Source organism: Taudactylus pleione, unplaced genomic scaffold (assembly GCF_031769625.1).
Source record: "Taudactylus pleione unplaced genomic scaffold, aTauple2 ptg000154l, whole genome shotgun sequence".
Lineage (NCBI taxonomy): Eukaryota > Metazoa > Chordata > Amphibia > Anura > Myobatrachidae > Taudactylus > Taudactylus pleione.
This window is the reverse complement of record NW_028284556.1, coordinates 6,571,724-6,598,634: the sequence shown is the minus strand read 5'-3', so window position 1 is coordinate 6,598,634 and position 26,911 is coordinate 6,571,724. Positions and strand designations below refer to the sequence as shown.

The following is a 26,911-nucleotide window of genomic DNA, read 5'->3' as shown; positions in this document are numbered from 1 at the left end:
GCATACAAATCAGATAAGAGGGTTAAATCTGACACATTGTTGTGTGGGCATCAACTGAGGAGATTCATGTTTCACTCTGCCTTGAAGGCAGATTGTTTTCTGGATCATTAGTGCCCTTTACATGGCCCACATGCTGACACAGCCCAGTAGCTTCTCTTTCCACAACATGAGACAGAGCTGGAAAAAGGTCATTGACCTGTAAGATCAATGTCTGTGATATTAAAGGAACCAACCTGGACTTGTTCAGTTTACGCTGCTGCCTCCCAGGAGGGAGGTGTGAAATGTAGAGACAAGGATGGGAGATAGACGGAGAGGTGTGAAAGACTTATAAACAGAAACAGATTAAATAGAACCAGGAAATAATTAATTTTATTCCTACTGATATATTTTGTAAGTTTCTAAAAGTCCTGTTTACAAATGTTTTCTATTAAAGTCAAGTGACCTATTCTGGCTTGGCTGATGGATCTATTGGTCCATGTGTACTCATGCACACAACTGTCACATTAAGTCACTTTTATTGAATGTTGAATGCATAAAGTTCATTGGACCTCGTTTATAAAGTGCGGAGGGCTCTCTTTGGTTTTACACCATTACGTCTAGATACCCCATCATGTGCACAACACAAATATTGCACTGCATAGATTTATTTATGGTTTAAGTTAATCATGATAGTAAAAATATCAGGAATCTTTACTACATGTAGCACTTTTTTGTGTTTAAAGCATGGACTATGTGCAAATGTGATTATCTGTTTAGTGGGCCTATTTACCAATGAATATTAACAGGGTCCAACATATATTAAGGATACCCCAGATATACTATAAAAGGATCACAGCAGATATCTGCCACAGCCCTTCCATGTCCAACCGCAAATGCAGCCTCTAGGCTCCTCTAGATTTTGAAGCATTCTGGAGCATGGCCCCGATAGCTAATGCCATCTGAAGATGGTGTTATCCTAAAGTAGCCTATGGACTACTGAATTTGGGATTATTTCGGAGAAGGATCCTCTAGATCCCTCTCCGTGTCCCCAGTATTCACAAAGGACCCAAACCAGGAAGCAGAGTGATGGCGTAAGCGATCATTATGCTTCCAACCCTTCGCCGGGATGGGCTCTTATCGGACTCCATCTTCCGACAAGAACTTCTTACTTAATTTGTGTGAAAATTAACATTTTCACATTGCGTATTTAGGTGTAAAATATTTATCACATCTGCATTTAAAATGCAGATTGTGATAAATATGCTCCTAAGTGCAAATGAAGAGCCCAAATGCAAGTGATTAAATGTATCACTGTCAGATCAAATCCTGTTGCATTGTAATAGCCATGCACTACTCAGCATAAGGAATGCCTCTGAAAAATGACCTTCTTACATTATGAAATAAAATCTTGTTTTTGCGCTTCTCCACAGTTAGACATGAACTAATCCAGCGACAGCCTTATGAGAGATATTTAAGCTGTTTATCTCAACAAATCACACTGCTTCTGTATCTAGTGCGTCAATTACTTGGCAGACTTTATATATTCTAATACAGATACTTTGGGCCTCTTTGTATGCTTTCGCACTGTGCAGGCTCTGGAAATAATTGTACAATAGTGCAGGATATATAGAGTCATACGTATTTCAGTTGCATCTCCACTTGTGACAGATGGGGCATAACTGGGATGTAATGACGCTTTCTCACATGGGCATAGTTCAGTGAGGGCATATTGACAGACCTACGGACTATGCAGAGTTGGACAGAAGTGCAAATACTGTACGCATTTTTTTAGGCATATCATTGGTATAGGCTGGTGCAAGTGCACATTGATGATGATTACAAATAGCAAACTAAACGTTCATATAGGGGCGGTTGCACCATAAAGATTCATACAACTATGTGCAAATATACACATTTAATTCCATCCATGCAATGCGGGAGCAATTATAGCTGACTGGCGTTCAACTCAGAATCAGGCCCCTTATGTTAAAATGTAGTTACATTCTTTACATTTACCCACAGCCCTGCAATTTCCAACTGACCACTAGTTACAGGTAGACTCTGGGCGGGGGGGAGGTTAGGGTTGGGCACTATGGGGAGGGTTAAGGATAAGCATAAAATACTCACCCAAACCATCGCTCCATCAGATGTCTGTGCTGGGACCGCTGGGCCACTAGGGACAATATGTCAACAAATGGTCACTGTCGACATGCTAATCATGACGCCATTTCACCCATGTCAACATTCTCATGTTGTTGTGATGCATGTTGAAATGATAACTGTCAACCTAACATGCCGTACCCACTAGAACACCAGCAGGCAGCTGGGGCTATAATCTCAGGAGAAGAACAGGGCACTAATAATGAAGTCATTATTGTTTGAAGATTCATTTTATAGCTGACTGATGCATTACACTTTTTCATCTAAAAAGATTTAAAAGGTTTAGTCTCTAACTATACAACTATAGGAAAGAAACACATTGTACTGACTGCCAGTAAAGCTGAAAGCAGATATCCATATTTAACAAGGACAGTCTTACTGTACACATGACCATACCAGTCATTCCTCTACTTCTAAAGATAATTACATTTTAATCACTAGTGGTAAAACTGTCAATAAATGTAAGTTGATAGGGAGCATCTGGTAGAGCTCATTAATTCTCAATATTGGATTCACTGTTTGGAAGAAATATTCCATCTAGTGACATCACGTCATTGATTTCCTGGCTGCTGCTAATCTGATAAGAGCAAAACAAAAACATTTCATCTGTGAGTACAGACATGGGGGAGATTTCCGTAAACTTCCCAAATCGTTTCCAGTGTACTGAATTGATAACTATGGAGCTAAGTAATAGAAGACTGTTCGCTTCTGATTACATGCTAGTATAGTGCTATTTAAATTGTGTTAAATAAACTGCTGATTATTAGTATGTGGTGAAATGTATATGTAGCCCTTTTCCATAAGTGTATGTATGTAGGTCAGTGATGGCCAATCCCAGGGGGCCTGATTCAGTGGTGCACGCATCTCATGCACGGCTGTGATTTCTCACGGATTCGCAATTGCCAGTGTAAGCATTCCTCTTGTGTATTTCCGTACGACGGACTGAGCAGACCCTGTGACGCCCACTTTGCATAACTGAGCAATGCTTAAGTGCATCAGTGAATCCAATTTCTCCACCACCGACGCACAATCTGTCTCAACATTGACTCCTCGAGCAGCTCCTGCCTGGTGTCTCCTTTGCAACTTTCTCACAATATGGCCACTTTTACTGCGGTGCTGCGAAAGAGAATGCAGCCATTGCCGAAACACACCGAAGACACTCCCGTAACACCTCCTTTTGTGATGATTGCCATGGATTGCAGATACCGTCTTAAGTAATAGTAGTGGTGTACAACATTGCACACCTTGGTTGGCACATGTGCAGTAAGGGTTTGTAGACTTTTCCCGCATGCAGTGTAAAAAATCGCTCAACTGCACTAATATTGGTCCTGTGTGCACCTCTGAATCAGGCCTTCAGTCCTCATGTTTTCCAGAACACCAATGGATCTTTTAAAGTGTGTCAGTAATAATTACACCTGAACAATTGTAGAGTGCAACGGTATATACTGGCGCTATATAAGTAACTGTATATAAATAATTAATACACCAGCTTGGAGATCTGGAAAACATGAACAGTTTGACCACCACTGGTGTAGGTGGTAGTTGCAGGTGTACTTACTGTCCTGCTAAGCGATCCACCAGGCTATCAACAGCACAGTGTATCTTACATACAGTAATAGCCAACACGCCGGCGTTTATTACTAAGCGCTTGGCTCTAAAACCCAGCAGTTTCGAAATTTTAATACATTTATTAACAGCTTCCTACTGTCATTTCAAAGACTGTGCTAGATAAATAACAGTTAGAAGCTGATTGGTTGTTTTGGGTAACTTCTCCATAGAACGGGCGATATATCTATAGTGCATCGCCGGGTGTGTACAGTGGATATGTCTGTGTACGATGTCGTTCACAGACATATCCGATCTGCTGTGCAGCACAGAAGATGGCCAATATATCTGAAAAATATACAGTGCCTTGCAAAAGTATTCACCCCCCCTTGCATTTTTCATGTTTTGTTGCCTCACAACCTGGATTTAAAATGGATTGTTTGAAGGTGTGCATCATTTCATTCACAGAACATACCTACAACTGTGAAGTTGTGTTTTTTTTTATATTGTGAATCAAACAACATTTAGGACAACATAACAGAAAACTTCAGCGTGCATAACTATTAACCCCTCTAAAGTCAATACTTTCTAGAGCCACCTTTTGCTGCAATTACAGCTGCAAGTCGCTTTGGATAAGTCTCTATGAGCTTGCTACAGCTTGCCCCGGGGATTTTTGCCCATTCCTCAAGGCAAAACTGCTCCAGCTCCTTCATGTTGGATGGTTACCACTTGTGAACAGCAATCTTCAAGTGTGACCACAGATTCTCAATTGGATTGAGATCCGGGCTTTGACTAGGCCATTCCAACACATTTAAATGTTTCCCCTTAAACCACTCGAATGTTGCTTTAGCAGTATGATTCGGGTCATTGACCTCCTGGAAGGTGAACCTCCGTCCCAGTCTCAAATCACAGGCAGACTGAAACAGGTTTTGCTCAAGAATATCCCTGTATTTAGCACCATCCATCTTTCCCTCGACTCAAATTAGTTTCCCAGTCCCTGCTGCTGAAAAACATCCCCACAGCATGATACTGCCACCACCATGTTTCACTGTGGGGATGGTGTTCTTGGGGTGATGGGATGTGTTGGATTTGAGCCAAACATAGCGTTTTCCTTGGTGGCCGAAAAGTTACATTTTAGTCTCATCTGACCAGAGCACCTTCCTCCATACATTTGGGGAGTCACCCACATGCCCTTTGGCAAACTCAAATTGTGTCTTTCTTTTTTTTATCACTAATTAATGGCTTTTTTCTGGTCACTCTTCCATAAATCCCAGCTCTATGGAGTGTACAGCTTATTGTGGTCACATGCACAGATGCACTATTCTCTGCCGTGGAACTCTGCAGCTCCTTCAGGGTTACCTTTGGTCTTTGTGCTGCCTCTCTGATTAATGCCCTCCTTGCCCGGTCTGTGAGTTTTGGTGGGCGGCCCTCTCTTGGCAGGTTTGTTGTGGCACCATGTTCTTTCTATTTGATGATGATGGATTTGATGGTGCTCCGGGGGGTCATCAAAGATTTGGAAATTTTTTTATAACCCAACAAAGAATTGTATTTCTCAACAACTTTGTCCCTGACTTGTTTGGAGCGCTCCTTGGTCTTTATGGTGTGATGCCTCTTGCTTAGTGGTGTTGCAGCCTCTGGAGCATTTCAGAAAAGGTGTGTTTATACTGACAGATCATGTGACACTTAGATTTCACACAGGAGGACTTCATTTTACTAATTATGTGACTTCTGAAGGTAATTGGTTGCACCAGAACTTTTGAGGGGCTTCATAGCAAAGGGGGTGATTACATATGCACATGCCAATTTTCAGAATTTTATTTATAAAGATTCTTTTTTATATATATTTTTCTCATTTCAGTCACCAAATTAGACTATTCTGTGCAGATCCATCACATAAAATTCAGATTAAAAAAATAAATAAATTACAGGTTGTAATGTAACAATAAAGGTAAAAAGCCAAAGGGGGTGAATTCTTTTGCAAGGCACTTGTATCGGTCATCTGCTGGTGTGTATGGGCGACCCGCTGATCGCCCGTACACGTGCTGCAGGGACCCGGCGGTGATTGCAGGCTCAACTGGTGGGCAAATTTAAACACCTGCCCAGTTGAACTGCCAAGCCTGGCACATTGGGCAGACATTTGGCAAGTGTATATATACTTAATAATCGTCAGATAGGACCTGTCGATCTAGTGTGTACACAGCTTAAGCCTTAATTTTTACCAATGGCCTGATTCAGAGATGTACATTCATCCAATGATGAACGTACATCTTTGATTGATATAATTGACATGCTGCGGTGTTTGGGGGGTGGAGCAGGGGCATGCCTGGTCACCATTCACGGAAACGTTGGCGTGTCGCCCCATTTTCTGGAAGGAACGAGGCCAGGGTCTGCGTCTATGGACGTAGATTCCTGGCCACTTACGTGGCAAGATTCCTGGCCTATTATGTGGCCAGCACGCGGTCAGGCTGCGGGAAGCTGCAGTCTGACCAAAGGAGCAAACGGTTGTGATGGTGATCCCAGCCTGCGACGTCGGTCTGCATTTGCATCAGAGATGGATGGAATTGCACAGCCGATTGTGTGTGGCTTCTGTGTGGCTCTGCAAATCCATCCATCTCTGAATCAGGCCCCATGTTTGAATAAAAGTAAAATATTATGATAATTTTTTGTATGCTCAGACCTTCCATAGTGTACCCTTTTCTTGAGTTCTATTTCTGTTAACTTACTGCAGAGGTTCCCAAACGCGGTCCTCAAGGCACTCTAACAATCCAAGTTTTAAGAATATCCATACTTGACCACAGGTGACTGAATTAGTACCTCAGTCAATTTGATTGAACCACCAACCATGGATGTCTCTAAGACCTGAACTTTTGGGGTGCCTTGAGGGTCGTGTTTTGGAACCTCTGCCTTACTGATATACCCGTCACTGTGGGTGCATCTCTGGTTATGATTTTTGTTGATGGTGAGTGACAGCTCGCCCCATTTAGGAGGCGGGCAGGGGACGTGGTCAGCCAAACGGAGGCGTTCCCGAAGGAACGGTTGCTGTTTGGGGGCGGCCCCACTGACATCATCAGTGATGTCAGTGGGGAGCTTCCTGCTCGATTAGAGCAGGAAGCTCCCTGGGGCTTGCGAGTGCCGAGACCCAACCTTAGGGTCTCGTTGCAAGCCCCGATGGTCACGATGGTCTTGACCATTGTGACCATCACCCTGGTGGGTCGCTAGAGCTGTGGGTGGTAACCCACAGCTTAGCGATCGACCAAGAGGCGGCACTACAAGATGCAAGCGGCCACTCTCATTCAGAGCGACCGCTTGCATCTAACGACGCCTCTGAATGAGGTCCTATATTCCTCTACTGTATTGTTGTATTCGAATAGTCTATCTGGCAAGATCTACTGCCAGTAGTAGTACATACAGTAGGAAGAAACCTTAATAGGTTTAACTCCCTTTAAGAAATAGACTCCTGTGGTCTGTCTGTCTATACAAATAACACGTTTGTTATGTATGTCTGTTGAATATATCAAATAAAGGGAAAGTGTTTGTATGTGTTTTGAAGAAGGAAGGTTAGGCAAACATCCTATAAATCCTCCGGCCACATACAGTATATAGGCTACGTGTGTAGGGAGTATAGAGTGTGTGCCTAACTTCCCTTCCTTAACATCTTATAATGCTATTCCTTTTTGCCATAAATTTTAACCTCCAACAATCCCTGTAATTGATTCTGCTGCTGATTCTCAAGTACATGCCATAAATTGAAAACAGCACCTGATTGGGCAACAACCATCCGATCAGACAGTTGACACCTTTTCATTTTACAGACCACGACTGAATCTCAGTTTCTAGTGGGAGAGGGTGGTTGGTCTAAACGTCAAACATTTTATTTTTCCTTTCCAGGTTTATTCCCCAGGATCATTTTTCATCACTTCCAGCCAACAGGGGGCACTACCAGTGTATTATTCCAGTAGATCTGTTTTTATGGACAGTTAGGATTAATTACTGGTGCATTGTAGTTTACTTGTGGCATTATTTTGATATTCTTTAGGAGCACTGGTAAAATGTGTGTGGTGTGTGTGTGCCCTAACACTGCACAATGCATATGGTATATAGGTGTGCAAATAGTCTGGATGGAGCATTTTTCTCAACTCCAGTCCTTGGGACCAGCGGTAACTCTTTGATATATGCTCCACACCATATCATTAAAGCATTCAAAAAAATAACAAAATTTACTACGTGAAAATAATTTGTCTACTTAAAACATTAAACTATTTTATTAAGGAAAAAATAAATAATCAAGAATAAATAAACAAGATTCAACCAAATAATTATCTTACAAAGGATTGACTTACATTTTCATATTTAAGCTAAGCTGGAAGTTCCTAAATTGTAAAATACTGCCAGTACTTTTAACTCCTGAAAATGGTATCAGTCCCTCTGCTGCGAGTCACAGGTTTCCTAATCTGAATGGCCAAGCACTAATTCTATCAATTCCTGTTAAAAAAAATCCACCCCTAGTATTTGGCTGAATCCGGGATGTAGTACTTCCCTAATTATTACATATAACAGATTTTATGATTGTGTAGAGAAATAAGTACTAATGGATTGTTTAACATTATGATTTAATATGTCTGTCTCTCTTGCAGATCTCTCAGCTGATGACTGAGACTGGCCGTGAGGGTCTCACCGAGGCAGCGCTGAACCGCTATAACACTGATAAACCCTCCCTATATAGCTTCCCTGCATCACACACTACTTATGTTACAAGTGAAACATCCACCGGAACCTCAGTGGCTGCATCGTTTTTTGCCAGGTATGATTAATTATTGCTATTATTATTGTCATGTATAAACTAAAGTATGCAATTGAGGAAAACCATCAATAAAAGGCTTACCCTGTAATTGGGGCAACTGAGAAAGACATTAAGAGATTAATACTGGGGACGCTGCCACCACATCAATAATGGGCACATTACCCATCTTCTGCATAATGTATCACCTGTATTAAAAACATAGGACTTTACTGCACTGGCATCTTACACCTTCCTTTATAGCTCTGTTACTATACCAGTTATCAGACATGGACCTTCACCTCCTTTCCAGAACACAGTTTGCAATTCAGACAATACAGACCACACTCTCATTGTAAATCACGATCACTATGCGATGCGCGTCCCCGCTGGTCGCACATCGCATCGTCAGATCTGCCGTGCAGTAGGGCAGATCTGACAATCTAGGACACGATGCACTGTGAAAGTCTGGATGCAGGAGAGATCGTATGAAGATTGGACACCAAATTGTGTGCAGATCGTGTGCAGAGCTGCCGGGGTGTTTCGAGGGAAATCGTACACATCGGCTGATCGTGTGCACATCGCCATGTCTGTGGCCAGCTTTAGCGGTCTTTTTATAGCACATTACTGTACTTTGCAATGAACTTGTTAGTAGTATAAGTCATGGTCATGGGCTTGTCATATGGAATGTTTTACAAGTACTGCTATGTTCAGTTCTTAAGTGTCCCTTTAATTAATAATATAAAATCTAAAGCAGTGCAAATCCAGGGAATATTGTGACTGTGTCACAAGCTGTAATCCCTATATGTCAATACCAGACAGCCCTGCAAACTCTTCCTGCAACACTCCAATCTCTTTACCCCTTTTGCCTCCACTAAAGCCTTATAGTATAAACTCATATAGGCCATATCCGTTAATCAGCAAATTGATAAATGAATAATGTTGCATTCACTTCCCCATCTGTGGACTGTGTGGTGAAGGGGGTGAGTCATATTTTACTCAACAATGAGAGTGTGGTCTGTATTGTCTGAATTGCAAAGTGTGTTCTGCTTTGGGGAATAGAGTCTGAGTTGTACACTGGGTTCTACAATAGGAAATAAGGTTTACATTGTACATTGAGATCTAGAATTGATATTGTGGTCTGTTTTGTACACTGTCATCTTCATGGTACTGTAGACTAGGACCTGCAATAGGGTTTGAAATAAGGTCTAGGGTCTGCACTGTATACTGAGATCTGAAATGAGGACTGGGTTCTGCATTGTATACTGAGATCTGAAATGAGGACTGGGTTCTGCATTGTATACTGAGATCTGAAATGAGGACTGGGTTCTGCATTGTATACTGAGATCTGAAATGAGGACTGGGTTCTGCATTGTATACTGAGATCTGAAATGAGGACTGGGTTCTGCATTGTATACTGAGATCTGAAATGAGGACTGGGTTCTGCATTGTATACTGAGATCTGAAATGAGGACTGGGTTCTGCATTGTATACTGAGATCTGAAATGAGGACTGGGTTCTGCGTTGTATACTGAGATCTGAAATGAGGAATGGAGTCTGCATTGTCTACAGAGGGCCTGATTCAGCACCGATCACAATTGTGATCACTGATGCGTAATAGTACGCAATGAAGCTGCGAAAATATGCTAATGCCTGCCACAGCTCAGCCAGTATAGAGACGCCCACTACTGCCTTCTCACATTTGTAATATCTCCCAGTCCTGTGTATACATCGGTACCATCGAAGCACATCGGCACTGTATACTGAGATGTAAAATAAGGACTTGGCATCTGCATTGTACACTGAGGGTCTCATTCAGACCTGCTCGCAAGCGCCTATGCGCTCACAAGTGGGTTGATGTTGAGGCCCTGCGCATGTGCAGCGGTCGCACTGCGCGTGCGCAAGCCCCGGAGCGAGAGAGAACTTCTCTTGCTCCGGTGCTCATTACAAAAGGGGTGGCTGTCGATGGTGATCGACAGCTCGCATCGTTTTGTAGGCGGGGTGGGGGGGGTGGCTTGCCAAACTGAGGCGTTCCCGAGGGAACGCCTGCCATTTGGGGGCGGCCCCACTGACATTACTCGTGATGTCAGTGGGGAGCTTCTGGCTCTAATAGAGCCGAAAGCTCACTGGCGCTTGCGGCAGACGAGACCCTACCACAAGGGTCTCGTCGCAAGCCCCGATGGACCATCGCGACCATCAACCGTTGATCCAGGAGCCAATATGCGCAGCACCCATTATAGATATACAGAGCCGTAACAAGACTTTTTGGTGCCCTGTGCCAGAGAGATCATTGACGCCTCCCTCCCCATTTTTCAAATAGGGACATAAAATAGTACACCCGAAAAAGGGCCATGGCCTCATGGGGAAGGGCCAGGGAAGAGTTAGGGGCAGCCAGGAGATGCTGGGGATAAAAGACGAGGAAGCTACAAGTGAGAATGATAATACACAGGAAAATTGACAGACCCAAACAGCGCCTCCTGCCCTGCAGTACCCTGTGCCATGGAACTGGTCGCACTACCCTAGTTATGGCCCTGTAAATATGCCTCTGGTCAGAAGGCCTCTAGCTCAGTTGGGACCCAGGGACCTCAACCTATACCATTCTTTTAATGTATCTTTTTTTTTTTTTTCTTGCAATTCAAAACGTAATGGACTGAACTATCAATCCAAAGATTTTGAGACTGAAAACACCCTTTTATCTTAATGCTTTTGCAATGGTTTATACCATAGGAGATAAAGAAACACCTACTATTTATTTAAAACTTACTATCACTCTTTGTTATACTGTATTCAATTATGTTGGAGCACGGTTATTATTGTACTAGTCATTCTCAGCTAGCATTTGGTTCCCCCGCTTTTTCCCATTCAGTATATGCCACACTATATTTCTTTGTCCTTTTTTGAATGATTATTATTTGGACTAAATTTTAAAATTGCAGTAATCTTTCCTAAACTGTTGCCAAGGAAATGGACAGTGATGAGCATGTTTAAGATGCAGAATTTGTTCTAGCTGAAATGTAAGGCTGCCATGGGATTTTACCTTGTAACGTTTGATAGACTGCAGAAACAAATAGAATAGTATCACATTCATAAATGAAAATAATATTTAATTCATATGGGATGTGAACAAGTGAATTTATAAATGGAAAAATTTAAGTACACGATCATTACAAATCAACAGTATTTTTCTTTAATTATAATTCTGAGAAGTTTAGATGTTTTAAGCCATGATCATAGAACAAGGTTAAGCATAGAGATGAAGATCCAAGACAGTGTAGAGGAGTCATGGAAGGACAAAACAGTTCTTCCCTGCCTGCTCTAATGCCAGCGAATTAAGCAGCTCCAGACTCAGGATACTGTAATTCCTTACTGACAACTTCTAGCATAGCCAGTACTCTCGGGGTTTAAGAATTGCAAGTGAGTAATTTAACAAACTGCTCTCTCTCTTACTTCTCTTAGCGAAGGTTGTGGTCCTCATGGTCACTTTCTGACCTTGAAATTCCAGATGTGATTGAGCACCTCAGCTGTTTTGAGTTAGTAGACCAGCATGCACAACATGTTGTGACCGCCTTTAAATATGCTGTCAATCAGTGCAAAATGATTCTATTTTTAACCACTTTCAAAAGGTCCGTATACATGTCCATAGTGTATACATATATTAGAATTATACTATTCATTGAATTATGGGGTGCATCAGTGATAATAGTCTTTGTTGTTTTTAGTTTGCCATCTCTGACAAATGTAGCGCTGATTTCAAACCATTAACCCCTCCCTCCCTCCCTCTCTTTCGGAAGCCAACAATTGCCAGAGCGTTTGAGAAAATAATTAACTGTTTAATATAATAACACACAACACTGCATAAAGAGATTTCTGTGTCCCCGGAAACCAGCTCAGGAGGCAGCCTACAACCACTAACTATGCAGTGGCTTTATGAACTTTGAATAAATAACCCTGGACTATACCCAGAACTAATTATAATCCACTACTAAAATAGTTATGTCGATATCATAGATGGGCTAAAAGTAATTTCTTCAACTGATACCTTCTACATCTGTCAACAACGTGCTATATTGGGTTGGGTATGCAATCCCCGTGCTGATAATGTCGGTGGTCAGAATCCCGGTAGCGGAATCCCGATGGTGGAAATCCCGACGCATGCAGGTAAGTATTTCTAACCCTACCCCTAACCCACCCGTTCCGCAGCCTAACCCTAACCTTCCCCTTTGGCAGATAATCCTAATTGCCTCCCCCCTCAGCGGCCTAACCCTTCCCCTAGTGCCTAACCCTTTCCCTAAACTTAGCCCTGAACCCCAATACTCACCGCCAAGATCGCAGCCGCTGGGATTCTGGAGCTGGGATTCTGACTGCAGTTGGGATTCCGGCGCCGGGATTCTGACTTTTGCCATTGTGTGCGCCGGGATGCCGACTACATCCCGCCATATCAGCTAGCACATCCCTAATTCTAGAATCATCATCCCTGATTCATTTAGTTCCCTTGGAAGTCCTGTGCTCTTGCCTCACATCCTTACAATTATGGAGAAATCATTATGATTGCCATTTGTCAGCAAATTTACTGACATTTAGGAAAATTTGTACAATGTTTACCTTTCAATAAAAGAATACAGATTACAAATATAAATAAAAATATGACTGCAATTAATTTAATATATAATATTACCATGTGAATACTGGCCAGAATAGGGTAATTGGTCCCCTATTTGTAGTCATTAGAAACCTTTTCTTCTAGTTGCTATTTTCTTTTTTTTTTTTCATACACTTGTACAATTGTGTCAGTACATTTTCCAAACGTTGTTTTTAAAATGCTTCTTTTCATGACCTGGGCCTCATATAATAGAAATGTGTACAAGGATTATAATATACAGATTTTGTCATATTGCACCACACAAGAAAGCCTGGGATAGCTGAGCACTATGTTATAGTGATACGGTTTTGGGGTTGCCAGCCTAAATAGGCCATGCTTTCCTAGGTAAGTAGTTTCTTTATTCTTTCATTTTCCCATTGAACAGAATAAAGCTAAATTCATTGAAATTCAGATTGTTTGGTGTCACTAATCACTTTAGCGGAGAATGCAGTAATATTTGTTATTTTTTATTTGTTTGTACTTTTCAGCATATGTAGCTTAGAAAAAAAGAATAATCAGTTCATGTTCTGTGGCTTCTGCAATTAAATCAATAAAATATGCTTTAATAAGTAAACAGTATACAGTAAGTCACACTGAGAGCAGGGGAGCATTGGTGCAATGGTTAAATGAACATGATGTAAATAGATATCTGTGTGAAAAAAATAATTATGCCCCGTTCTGTAAATGATTAATTGGCCTATTTATTAAGCTATTTTCACAGGAAATTCTCAAAAGACTGACATTTTTTGAGTATTTTTGCATTAGTTAAAGTCACCAAATGTATCAAGATGGTCCCTCTATTAGATTGCACACAATTTCTATCGGGACTACGATCTGCCCAATTGTATCAAGCTCCAAAAAGCTTAGCTTGTCTCCTGATATGTAATGCCTCTCCATTTATGACCTCGGGCTCAGGCATAGACAAATGACTGTACAAGTTCAGAAACTGTGCTGGGTTCAAACCTTGAAGTATAGTGATTGCATAAGCGATCACTTTACTTATTACACTTCTTAGGGACAGGCGCATGTCCTCAAAGGAGTATCTTAGTACATTGCCATTCATTTCTTATTACCGCGATATGTGCCGATAAGAAATTATACTAATCCAGTCCTTTTTCTAGACATCAGCTGCATCACAAGACTTCAGCTCTTCTATTGCAGCTGAGCTTGGGAGAGAAGCCCTTTCTGACCACCTCTTTCTGACTAAAGCTGGGTACACACTATACGATCTATTGTCCAATATGTCGCTGTGGCGCGGATCAGAATGATATATTGTACACATCAAATATTCAGCCTGACTCAGATTTGTACGCAAAGCCAATGGTTTATGTACAAATCCAATGATGGGGCGCCTGCATATGTGCAGGGTCTGTTTCGGGGTGGGTAGGGAGCTGTGACCAGGTCCTCCGCACGTGCTGTCTCTGTTTTGCGGGAGTGAAAAGGCCAGGGTTTGCGTATTCAAGAAACACACTACCTTGCCCCGACAACGTGAAACCACTGCCCATCCTGAGTAACCTGAGGGTTACTCAGATGACTGATGTTCTCACAAGTGATCCGATAGCTGCGTCTTCTGACGCAGCTGCAAATCACTGAATCATGCAGAAGAAGTCTTTCTACTACAGACGTCTCCTCAATCAAGACCAGTATGTATGTCCAATCTGTCGTTCCCGGTCGTCGTTCATTGCATCGTCCCATCTGCTGTGCTCCACAGATTGGAAGATGCAATGAATGATGTGGTGCACATCGTGTAGTGTGTTTGCATGACCACGCGCATGTGTTTGCATGACCGCACATAATTGGCTACAATCCCCCGACGTGCTGCCAATCAGAAGTTTGCATAGTTTGTACATTCTATATCGTGTGTTCTGGGATTTAATGAAATTGTGACAAGCATTGTATTGTTTATTACCATAGGCACTGGAACAGGGTAGGGGGGGTATGGTAGGGTTTTGCGGCACGCCCTCTCAACATTTGAGAGAGGCGCCACAGGCTGAGTAAGAGCCCCATTTAATAATGAGTGATATGCTTGTTATCACTCATTACTGATCTTAAATGGTGCTCCAACCAATCAGTTCCTAACTGTTGTTTTCCATGCTGTGTTTGAAAAATAGGATAGGTTGGAGCACCATTTAAGATTAGTAACAAGAGATAACAAGCATATCACTTGTTGTTAAATGAGGCCCTAAGTCCCATGAGACTTCGCACAAAAGGTCAGAGACACATGTGCTGAGCTCTGATTGGTAGAGCTCATCACATGCTTCTCTGACCAGTGAGGAGATAAGCAGCAGTACCTGCTGGACATGTGTAATGTTTGCTGAATCCTGAGGAAGAATGGATGCACATATACACCTGTATGTAATATGTCTGACTCATTAGAGGATAAAGTTTAGGGAAACTGGAGTTTGTATATTTGTTTATTTTTGACCATATGTGCAATACATCCTACTGTATTTGCCATCTCACAATTCATCCTATTGTGAAATGGGAGGCACACATGGAGATGGGTCTGAGTGCTGGGAGCCTGTCTTACCACCTACTCACTGTAACTCTCCCCTCACTACACTAAGCTTCAGTGTCCATTGATTCTTCAACCTGCATCACTGTGTCTTCTCTTGCTGCTGCTGCTGAGTTCCGATATCTAAACACTGCAGGGCACTTCCTGGTCACATGACACATCCAAGGTGTCCACCAGTGCTCAAGGCAATCCCCATACTCAGAGGCATGCCATTGCCTCTATTAGCTCTCTTTCTGATCAGCTTACTGTCTGCGGTGTGGTCCCGTCTCCAACTCTGAAAGCAGAGGTGAGGCTGAGCTGTTGCTGCCTCATTTCTAATCTCTGTGCAGTCCCAGGGAGCTCCACAAAACTGGTGAGTGTTAACTATAAAAGTTATTACAATAAACAATGAAGATGTTTATAAGTTATAAATATCTTCTTTGTATTCTTCTAATAATTGATATATCATATCTCATGAGTATAACAGAGCCCACCCAGACTGCACGTCCTTGACTTAAATGTGCAGCTTTTTACATCCTATTGAGATGTTGTTTTTTGGGGGTTTTTTTTACAACTTTTTTAGTTGTTGGTTTTTTGTCATTATAAGGTGAAGTCTGAGCAAGTTTTCCTCTTCTGGGTGTAGCCAGCACAGCATAGTGTGGGAAGTGGTGTTTGATAATGATTCCCATGTGTGGCATTAATGCAATGTGTACTGCACCTATTGTGCTAAACTTATTGCCTTATTAGTTGTTGCATGAATTTCTGGATTGCAGGGATTGGGAGTCCCTATGTCTGTATTTGGGTGAAGTCTGTCGTTGTAGTCACTATATCTGCGTGGTCATGTCTGTACATGGGGAGGCCAGATGGAGCAAAGTTTGCAGCATTTGATATGTATATTTGATTTTCATCCTTGATTTTTTTTCTTGTTTTATACCTTCAGAATATTTGCAGTGATTTATGTATAGTACAGTGAATAGCAGGGTGCATACACTGGTCTCGATCATATTAGGTGAACTCGCATTGCATGATGGTTTCTGTAGTCCTAGATCAATGTTCAGTGCTCTGTCACGATAAGCTCCTAGGCATACTCGAAACTATAACTCATGGCAGCACGCAGGTAACCGTCCTCCTCCTCTCCCGTGCTGGTAGGATAAATAGTCTGTACTTGGAGGCGCTTTTGGCTGTGCTTTCCCAGAGCTGCGCGGAAGCGCTGTGCTAGTGTTGTGTCTGTGAGTGAGAAGACTTGGGGCTCTATTTACTACAATCCGCATTTGTAATGCAGATTGTAGTGTGATATTACTGACTGAATTCGCATTGTGAATTCAGGCAATATCACAGGGATTTACTACAAATCCCTTGCAGGGACAGAGCTTGTGAGAAAGCTCTGTCCCTGTGAATCCCCTCCGCAGCCTTATCACGGTATTTTTGCAAAATATAACGTGACAAGTGCCCCGCGCATGCTACCCCCCGTCGCAAAGATCCCACCCCCTTCGCTATTTCCCACCCCCCCACGGTCGTAGACCCCCTAGGATCCCCCCTGTGACCCTCCCCTCCCTTAATTACACTTACCTGCAGTTATCGGCGATGTCCTCTGTTGCTCCAGTCAGCTGACATCCCATACTGCACTGGGACCCTGTCAGGTGATGACCGGGCCTCAGTGCAGCATGGGAGACCAGCTGACCGGAGGGAGGACATCACCGGAGCCCCGAACTCCAGTAAGTTTGTTTTTTTTTCCTTTTTTTTTTTTTTACATTGAATCAGCGTGTGGTCTGTTTAGACTACACAGCTGATTACTCAGCCGGCCGGCTCCCGGCTCTGCTCTGCCCGTTAGAGCGGAGCAGGAGTCCGGTAACCGGGGGAGACCCTGGATAACGTCACCTCCAGGTGGCGTTATTATCACAGGGCTTTCCCCGGTATTTTTTCACATTTTATTTTTAGTAACTTTGGTCAGATCACATTTCCCATTACAATTATGGGAATTGCGATCTGATTACTAGAAATAAGTGCTAATTAGGGCTTGGAGTAGAATTTTACGAATTCTACTCCAATTACCCTTTAGTAACTGTAGGGGAATCAGTATGCAGCCGGCGGTTCACATCCCGTCAGCGGCAGCCCGACACAGGGGGGAAATCCCGATCGTCGAAGGTAAGTACTAACCAACCTAATTCTACCCCCTAACCCTCCCTTAGGGGTGCCTAGCCCTAACCTCCCCCCAAGTGCCTAACCTTAACCCCCCTCTAAGTGCCTAAACCTAACTCCCCCTTCCCCGCAGCCTAAACCTAAGTCCCCGGGGGGGGTGCCTAACCCTAACCTCCCCCGGGGGTGTCTAACCCTAACCCCCCCTTCCGCTAGCCTAAACCTAACCACCCGGGGGGGTGCCTAACCTTAAGTCCCCCCCGGGAGCCCTAAACCTAACCCTCTCACCCCGCGGCTGTCCGCACCCGGCGCACAGCTTACCTTCGATCGGTAAGCAGGGTGTCGGGCTACCGGCATAGGTCTAATAACAGGGGTCGGGATCTTGACGCTTGTCATTAGTGCCTTGTCGGGATTAAGCAGTTGGGAAGCCGGCTGTCGGTATTAGGTCCGCCGGCTTCCCGACTGCATACCACTGTAGGTGATACTAAAATAATGTGAAAAGGGTGTGAAACACCCTTTTTCACTTTATTTTAGTAAAAATAATGTTAATAAATAGAGCCCTGGGAGAGAGCAGTGATGTCCGCATACAGAGGCCAAATCAGCAAAAACAATCAGGCTTACTGATCTCTATCATCAGGTATGTGGTGTGGCGGGTTATTCCAGCTACCCCTCACGGGCGTCATTTAGCGATTTAGAGGCGTCAAAATGAAATTAAATATAGCACCCCCAAACTAAAAACTATGTAGCGCTCCAGTTTGTTATATTGTATAGTGTGTACCCAGCTTAAAGTAAGTGAAATGGGAGGTGGAGGAGGGAGAGGGATGCCAGGGGGGAACGTGGAAGAAGGAAAGCAGGGGGGTATCGTTGAACAAATCAATCCTGGGAATCTCCGGAATCCCAGGATTTATATTTTTCTAAATCAGGGATTACAAAAATGGGGTGGAATTGGCTTCCCTAATTGCTGACATTGCTGCTGATTGAAGCCCCCTGTGTGTAACTAAGGCATACTTGCCTACTTTGGAAAATGCATTTCATGGAGATTGTGAAAGCAGCACCTATGAGCGCAGTGCTAAAGTTGGCGTGTACTGCTACATCTGAGAGGTGTGTCATAAATGTAAATGAGCCCAAAGCAGTTAGAAAGATCTACTTGTTGATGAACACACACTGATACTTTTCAGGGCTTGCTCATGTATTGTGCTTTACAAGGGATTCCATACAAGTGTCCAAAGAAACCTTAAATGCATGTAGCCATAGGGATCATTCTGCCTTATAACCAATGCAGGGAAATGGCACTGATTATACCATTTGAATGTATATATCTCTGATTTATTTTTTTTCCGAGTATATAACAATTACATAATGGTGGTAAGGTGTAATCAGGGAGATTAATAGGGAGACGGGTTAAGTATGAAATACCGGCAGTAGTGATGCCTTCTGTCAAAATGCCGACAGCGGCATCCTAATGCTCGGTATCCCGACAGGGGTCAAATAAGTATACTAACCCTCCCTGCGTCTCCCCCAAACCCTCCCTTCTAGGTGCCTAAACCTAAACTTCCCCAACCCGCACCCTAACCCTCCCCATTAGTGCCTAAACCTAACCCTCCCCCCTCGGTGCCTAAACCTAAGCGTCCTCACTTAGTGCCTAAACCCCAGTGGTGCCTAACCCTAACACCCCCCAATGGTGCCTAAACCTAACCCTCTTCCCCCGCAACTAACAGCTAAAACGCCCCAGCTTACCTTCGATCAGGATGCCATCTGTCGGGATTCTGGCATCAGTATATAGGCTGGCGTCGGGATTTAGCCATTTATGTTTAGTCCCAGATCAGGATTCTGACGCCAGGATTTAAACAGATGGCATCCCCGTCATCGGTATTATAACCACATCCCCAGGGAGAGTGCTACTATTTCAGGGAGTCTCCCTGACAATCAGGGAGAGTTGACAAGTATGAACTAGGGTACCCAAATGGTTCTGCAGAATCAACCAACACTACAATTAACTGCCTTTATGAGACAGTTTGATTGCATACAAAGCTGGAGGGCTTTTACTTGGACCCATATTAATCTGCATTTTGCTTTCAGACAAAGAGGAAACAACTAACAATGGAAGTTAAATCACAACACAAGCATTCTACATAAGTGTGTCCTGCGTTCCACCAACTTAGGTCTTGTGGTTGATAAGTTTTCCAACCCTGTCTCCAGGAGACAGTGTGAATGATGTTGACATAAATAAAAGTAAGCAAGATCTGCATTTGCTTAAACCAGACACGTTGTGTGATGGATACCAGCACCTCAAATGATATATAAGTTCTGATCCTCCTTAGCTGCATATGGTGTGAAGTCTCTGGGGCAGGCTTACTGGTGAGAGAATCAAACCTGTGGTATCCTCAGTTGCAGTTTCATTTCCATGAACATGTGGTCTTACTGCAGAGTACAGGTCACCCACAGTAACATGATGAACTTACATTCACTTTTATACTTCAGAACAATCCTGAACCTCTGTGGGTTCCGGTTAAGGCCTTAAGCCGTCCTTGCAGTTAGTTGGTAAGCCTCAAATCAGAAGGAGCTGTCTCTGCTCAAAAAGGGCGCCAACCACTGTATCCAACATTTGTAAAGAATGGCTGTGATCAACTAAAAGCCAGTCAGATTAAGTAAATATACCCTACATCAAGTAGAGGGAGAAAGAGTATATAAATAAGCATACTGAAATGCTTTACAGATACCTTAATCAGTAAATGTAGTAGTATTCACAATTGAGAAAAATTATTACACAGTATGATGGTTTAAGAGGGCGGATTAATAATTAGATACGAGGTATATGAAAGTGATATACAGATGGATAACAGTTTTATGCAGACATTTATATTATTACAGTACTTCATGTGGTGTCCATATTACTAACAGAAGGGGATGTGTACAGCTGGGACATATATACACATATCCCAAAACACCATATGTATGTAGCACAAAGTCTGGCGTAGACACGTGAATATGCCTGAGGAAGGGGTCTGTTTTCATTTAAGATTTTGTCCATGGCAGCAATACCGTATGTAATGTGATTGATGTCATTTTCTCATTAACCTCTTTCTCCAAGAGGGTGGGTTTTAGCATATAATGAGAGATGAAAAGGAAATGCCATGAAGTTTGGTGCTACAGGATTATTACTAGTGCAGTGTATGTACATATGGCACTCTCTACGTATCATTTCCTAGGCACAATTGCAGATGGACATTTGGCTCCGATTGAAATACTGCTCCATAGCTGAAAGTTTTCTGCCATAAGACACCAAATGTCATTGCATTGTACGACTATGTTGTCACTACAGCCCTACAAAATCTTCCTGTAATGCGCTCCAAAAACCGATGGACAAATTAGGATTATTTGCAAAGTAGTACAGTGTAACATTTATCAATGGGCATGTGTGCTACAGTGAAAACGTTACGGAATTATTATGTTATGTTTGCTGTGAACACGGTATACAGATGGAACACAGGGCCTGATTCAGAGCCGGGCGCTATTTGCGCTCGCTCGTTCAGAAAAAGGGGCCGGCTATTTAAATTGAGCACTCGCTCTTTGCGGTCTGTTGACGCCTCTATGTCTGAGCGAGCGAACGAAACATGCGCTCGCTATTTTGTAAAGACGCCCCCTGGCCGCTCGCATCATACGTCATCTCCGCTATTTATTAGATTAATCGAGTACATCAAAAGGCGTCTGAACTGCTCGCAGTGCTTGTGGTTGGATTTTCCTACCGCAATCATGCGAACAGTTCAGGCTAAGAGACAACCAAGTGACGTGGTCGATGACGCTGCTTTGTTAATTATGCACACCCTTAAAACTCCCGTTTTGACCGTTTGGCATGGATCTCCACGCCCCGTTTTCAATCAAGCACCTTCCCCTGTTACCACCCACAAACTCCTCATTCTGTCAGTCAAATTAGCAGGCACTTGCTGTTTTGCGAGCGCTCGATTTCCGACCTCCATGACTGGTTGGCGCATGCGCATTACGACCCATACGCATGCGCAGTTGTGCGAACATCGCTCCGAGCGAACGAGCGGCCGCTTACGAGCGGCTCTGAATCAGGCCCACACTTATATGAGGAAAATGGCAGAAGCTGTGTATGATGGTAGGAGTAAAAGCCCACTCAGTACAGTGCATACACAAGTGTGACGTGTCTAAGTGGACTCGATTCTTCTCAAATAAACATATTCTACTACAAATATATTATCCTGTGTGTTTTAACAAGTGAATAATGTGCACATAACATTCAAAAGTCGATCATGTACAACCGAATGTCCAAGACATACAGTATATGCCCAACCACATAACGGTATACAGGTTGAGTCTCCCATATCCAAAATGCTTGGGACCAGGGGTATTTTGGATAATGGAATATTCCGTATTTTGGAATATTTGCATACCATAATGATATATCTTGGGAAAGGGACCCCAATATACACACAGAATTCATTTATGTGTTATACACACCTTATACACACAGCCTGCAGGTAATTTTATACAATATTTTCAATAATTTTGTGGCTCAAGCAAAGTTTGTGTACATACATGAAATTCATTCATATGCACCTTATACACACAGCCTGAAGGTAATTTTATACAATATTTTTAATAATTTGTGCCTTAGACAAAGTTTGTGTACATTGAACCATCAAAAATCAAAGGTTTCATTATCTCAATCATGTCAAAGAAATTCCGTATTTTGGAATATTTGGATATAGGAGACTCAACTTGTATAGCCTTATATAACACTATTGTTTTTTGTACCCCTACATAGCATATTATGAGGGTAGAAGTGACACTGGGAGGGGAAGATGATGACCTCAGTATTGGACAAGTTGTGATGGGATATCCAAGTGAAGATAGCAGAGAGGCAACATGAGATTCTTCAAATATTTATTTCAGGGCACAATTAACAGCCATCTAGTCAGGGCCATATTACCCACTAGGCAAGCTAGGCGGCAGCCAAGGATCTAGTGAGGCATGGGGGGGGGGGGGGTCCATCTGACCTTTCTTGCCTTACATAATCTGAGTGACAGTGGCAGGAGTGTGCAAAGAACGGAGCATGCAGGAAGCGTTGATCGGTAAGGTAAGTAAATAAGTAACTATGGGCTAAAATTATTTTCTATGCTTCAGTGACTAGTCTTTCTCCTGACATCAGCTTTGCAATGCAACCAATGGGCTGTGGTAACTCTGAAACTACACCCTTTCTATTCTGTGCATCCCCACCCCTTCCACTCCACTTCCTTGTCCCTGGGTTAGGGATGGACGTTGGTGAGTTAACCATCAATTGTCCCATCAATGGTTAATCTGAATGGTATGAATCAATCGATGGGGAACCATCAATGGTTGTACCCACTGATGGTCATCCCTATTGTATTACTCACCGGGCAGCATGGCTTCACGGGTTGCGTCTAGGGGTGGAGCTAGGCTCCGTTTTCCACTGCCAGGGAGAAAGGGGGGAAAAAACATCAGATACTCAGGGCCTGATTCAGAGCCGGACGCTATTTGCGGCCGCTCGTTCTGAAAAAGGGGCTGGCTATTTAAATTAAGCGCTCGCTCTTTGCGGTCTGTGGACGCCTCTATGTCTGAACGAGCGAACGAAACATGCGCTCACTATTTTGAAAAAAACGCCCCCCTGGCCGCTCGCATCATACGTCATCTCCGCTATTTATTTGATTAATCGAGTACATCGAAAGGCGTATGAACTGCTCGCAGTGCTTGTGGTTGGATTTTCCTACCGCAATCATGCGAACAGTTGAGGCTAAAAGACAACCAAGTGATGTGGTCGATGACGCTGCTTTGTTAATTATGCACACCCTTAAAACGCCCGTTTTGACCTTTTGGCACGCCTGCGTTCGGATCTCCACCCCCCGTTTCAAGAACCTTCCCCTGTTACCACCCACAAACGCCTCATTCTGTCACTCAAATTAGCAGGCACTTGCTGTTTTGCGAGCGCTCGATTTCCGACCGCAATGGCTGGTTGGCGCATGCGCATTATGACCCATATGCATGCGCTGTTGTGCGAACATCGCTCGGAGCGAACGAGCGGCCGCTTACGAGCGGCTCTGAATCATCCTGTCACTCAAATTAGCAGGCAATCGCTATTTTGCAAGCATACAATTTCCGACCGCAATGACTGGTTCGCGCATGCGTATTACAACCCATACGCATGCGCAGTTGTGCGAACATCGCTCAGAGCGAACGAGCGGCCGCTTACGAGCGGCTCTGAATCAGGCCCTCAGTCCCATTGATGGTGGAGAAGCATCAGATTGGCCATCAATGGTTGTTAGTCATCGATGGCCAATGGCAATACCTATTCCTGGTGTATCCTTATCCTCTGGAGCTCCGCAGTCTGCAGAGACGAGGCAGCCTTCTTCCAGCTAAGGTAAGTACATGGGGACAGTAAGGGTGGATTAATATTATTGGAAGAGGGGGTTATTTTGAAGTTGCTTTGGGGGGTGTAGTAATGCTATATGGGTGGATGGGTGTAGTGACAATATGTGTGGTGGGGGTTGCTGTCACTCTAATTGGGATGGCGGTGTCATAACAGTGTCTGGTATTGGAGGTGTAGGGATGCTGTGTGGGGTGGGTGGAGTAACAATATGTGGCATTTATGAACTAAATGTGTTGGGGCAAAAATGTGCATATTAAAAAATCTACCCCTAAATATTTATAGATATACAGTTGGTAAAAAGTAGAATGCAAAAAGGAAAGAGACAAATATTGTTGGGGCATGTATAGGAACTAGGGTAGAGTCGTATGGTGGAAAAGGTCTGGGACTTGCCCTGGGAAATTAATTTTGACATGGACGGATTGGAAGGAAGGGGGGGGGGGGGGGGCAAACAAGCATCTTGCCTAATGCTCCATTGGGTTTTCAGCTGCCTCTACATTTGGTAATCACTAAATATTTATTTGATGAATCTAAATTAATGGGACAAATGGCCCATAACAGATTTTCTTTTGTTGTTGTTTAGAAGGTGAAATTACAAAATAAGGTGCAGAGGATCCCAAAAGAACCGAAATGATATACTGTAGTGCACAGGTTCTCAAACTCGGTCCTCAGGACCCCAAACAGTGCATGTTTTCCAGGTCTCTTCACAGAATTACAAGTGAAATAATTAGCTCTACCAGTGGATCTTTTAAAATGTGTCAATGAGTAACAAATACACCTGTGCTCCTGCTGGATGACCTGTAAAACATGAACTGTGTGGGGTCCTGAGGACCGAGTTTGAGAACCACTGCTGTAGTGTATATAGTCCAAATAAAAGAGAAGAGGACGGTTTCCAATTAATATCTATTTCCAGCTTTGTGGATCATGGGGGTAAATTTACTAAGCAGCGCTTTTCAAAGCCACTATGCTTCAGTATTTTTGGTCTCTGGATTTAAAGGGTCAGTAATATTAAATACAAAACACTTCTGTATTTGTAAAAGGCCAAAGCAAAGTTTAGAATTCAGGATTAATGTACTCAAACATCAATAGGATTAAGCAGTATTATACGGAAAAGTGGATATAAATTCCTTAAATGTGATGTGTGAGACTGATAAAGTCCTAAACAAAATAATTACTTCTAATTTTAATCAATGTTAATTCAGATTAAATTCTTCTTAATTCACCTTTTTATATTCAGATCATTATAAAGTTAAACATATTCTGAGAGAATATGACATATAATAAGTATTGTGTTAATGAATGTAAAGATGCCATATACTGGCATTGAGAACCTTTCATCCCTGGCAACTTTCAATACAGGCTTTTGATTGGAAGCTTCTCATGTCTGTATGATCATGTAAGACTAATGTATAAATATGTACAGCTCGGTGGCTTCAAACATCTGAAATATCTATAATACATATAATTTTATAACCACATTTTAACAACAGTAGTAATACACATCTACAGTATATATGTCTGGGCAATTTTAACTAATGTTGAAAATGTAATAGGCTTCCATAAATTAATTTGCAGCCTGATTTAGCTTTTATTCAACTTCTCCCAACATGATTTGCCCACAGCTGCCTTGCGTAGTCTATGTGAAACTCTAACATGATAAGAGTACATTGCTGGGGTACGCACTCATTCTAGGATTAGTGCCTGTTGCTGGGGTATGCACTCATTCTGCAATTAGTGCATGTTGCTGGGGTACGCACTCATTCTGGAATTAGTGCATGTTGCTGGGGTATGCACTCATTCTGGAATTAGTGCATGTTGCTGGGGTATGCACTCATTCTGGGATTAGTGCCTGTTGCTGGGGTATGCACTCATTCTGGGATTAGTGCCTGTTGCTGGGGTACGCACTCATTCTGGGATTAGTGCCTGTTGCTGGGGTATGCACTCATTCTGGGATTAGTGCCTGTTGCTGTGGGCGTGGCCACACCTCCCATGATTAGGCCACACCCCCTGTTACCCGGGCCCGCCTGGGGTATGCACTCATTCTGGGATTAGTGCCTGTTGCTGGGGTATGCACTCATTCTGGGATTAGTGCCCGTTGCTGTGATATGCACTCATTCTAGGATTAGTGCCTGTTCCTGGGTTATGCACTCATTCTGGGATTAGTGCCTGTTGCTGGGGTATGCACTCATTCTAGGATTAGTGCCCGTTGATATGCACTCATTCTAGGATTAGTGCCCGTTGCTGTGATATGCACTCATTCTGGGATTAGTGCCTGTTGCTGGGGTATGCACTCATTCTGGGATTAGTGCCTGTTGCTGTGATATGCACTCATTCTAGGATTAGTGCCTGTTCCTGGGGTATGCACTCATTCTGGGATTAGTGCCTGTTGCTGGGGTATGCACTCATTCTGGGATTAGTGCCTGTTGTTGGAGTATGCACTCATTCTGGGATTAGTGCCTGTTGCTGGGGTATGCACTCATTCTGGGATTAGTGCCCGTTGCTGTGATATGCACTCATTCTAGGATTAGTGCCCGTTGCTGTGATATGCACTCATTCTGGGATTAGTGCCTGTTGCTGGGGTATGCACTCATTCTGGGATTAGTGCCTGTTGCTGGGGTATGCACCCATTCTAGGATTAGTGCCTGTTGCTGGGGTATGCACTCATTCTGGGATTAGTGCCTGTTGCTGGAGTATGCACTCATTCTGGGATTAGTGCCTGTTGCTGGGATATGCACTCATTCTGGGAATAGTACCTGTTGCTGGGATATACACTCA

The 26,911-nt window shown here is 43.2% G+C and overlaps 1 protein-coding gene across 1 annotated transcript in view; it reads left to right on the top strand.

Annotated features, from left to right (window-relative positions):
* Positions 1-26,911, top strand: part of KIF26B (kinesin family member 26B) — a 507,120-nt gene that overhangs the window by 240,496 nt on the left and 239,713 nt on the right. Inside the window, exon 4 of the mRNA XM_088474362.1 lies at positions 8,319-8,485. Within this exon, the coding sequence (XP_088330488.1) occupies positions 8,319-8,485 (167 nt within the window). The remainder of the gene's footprint in view (positions 1-8,318; positions 8,486-26,911) is intronic.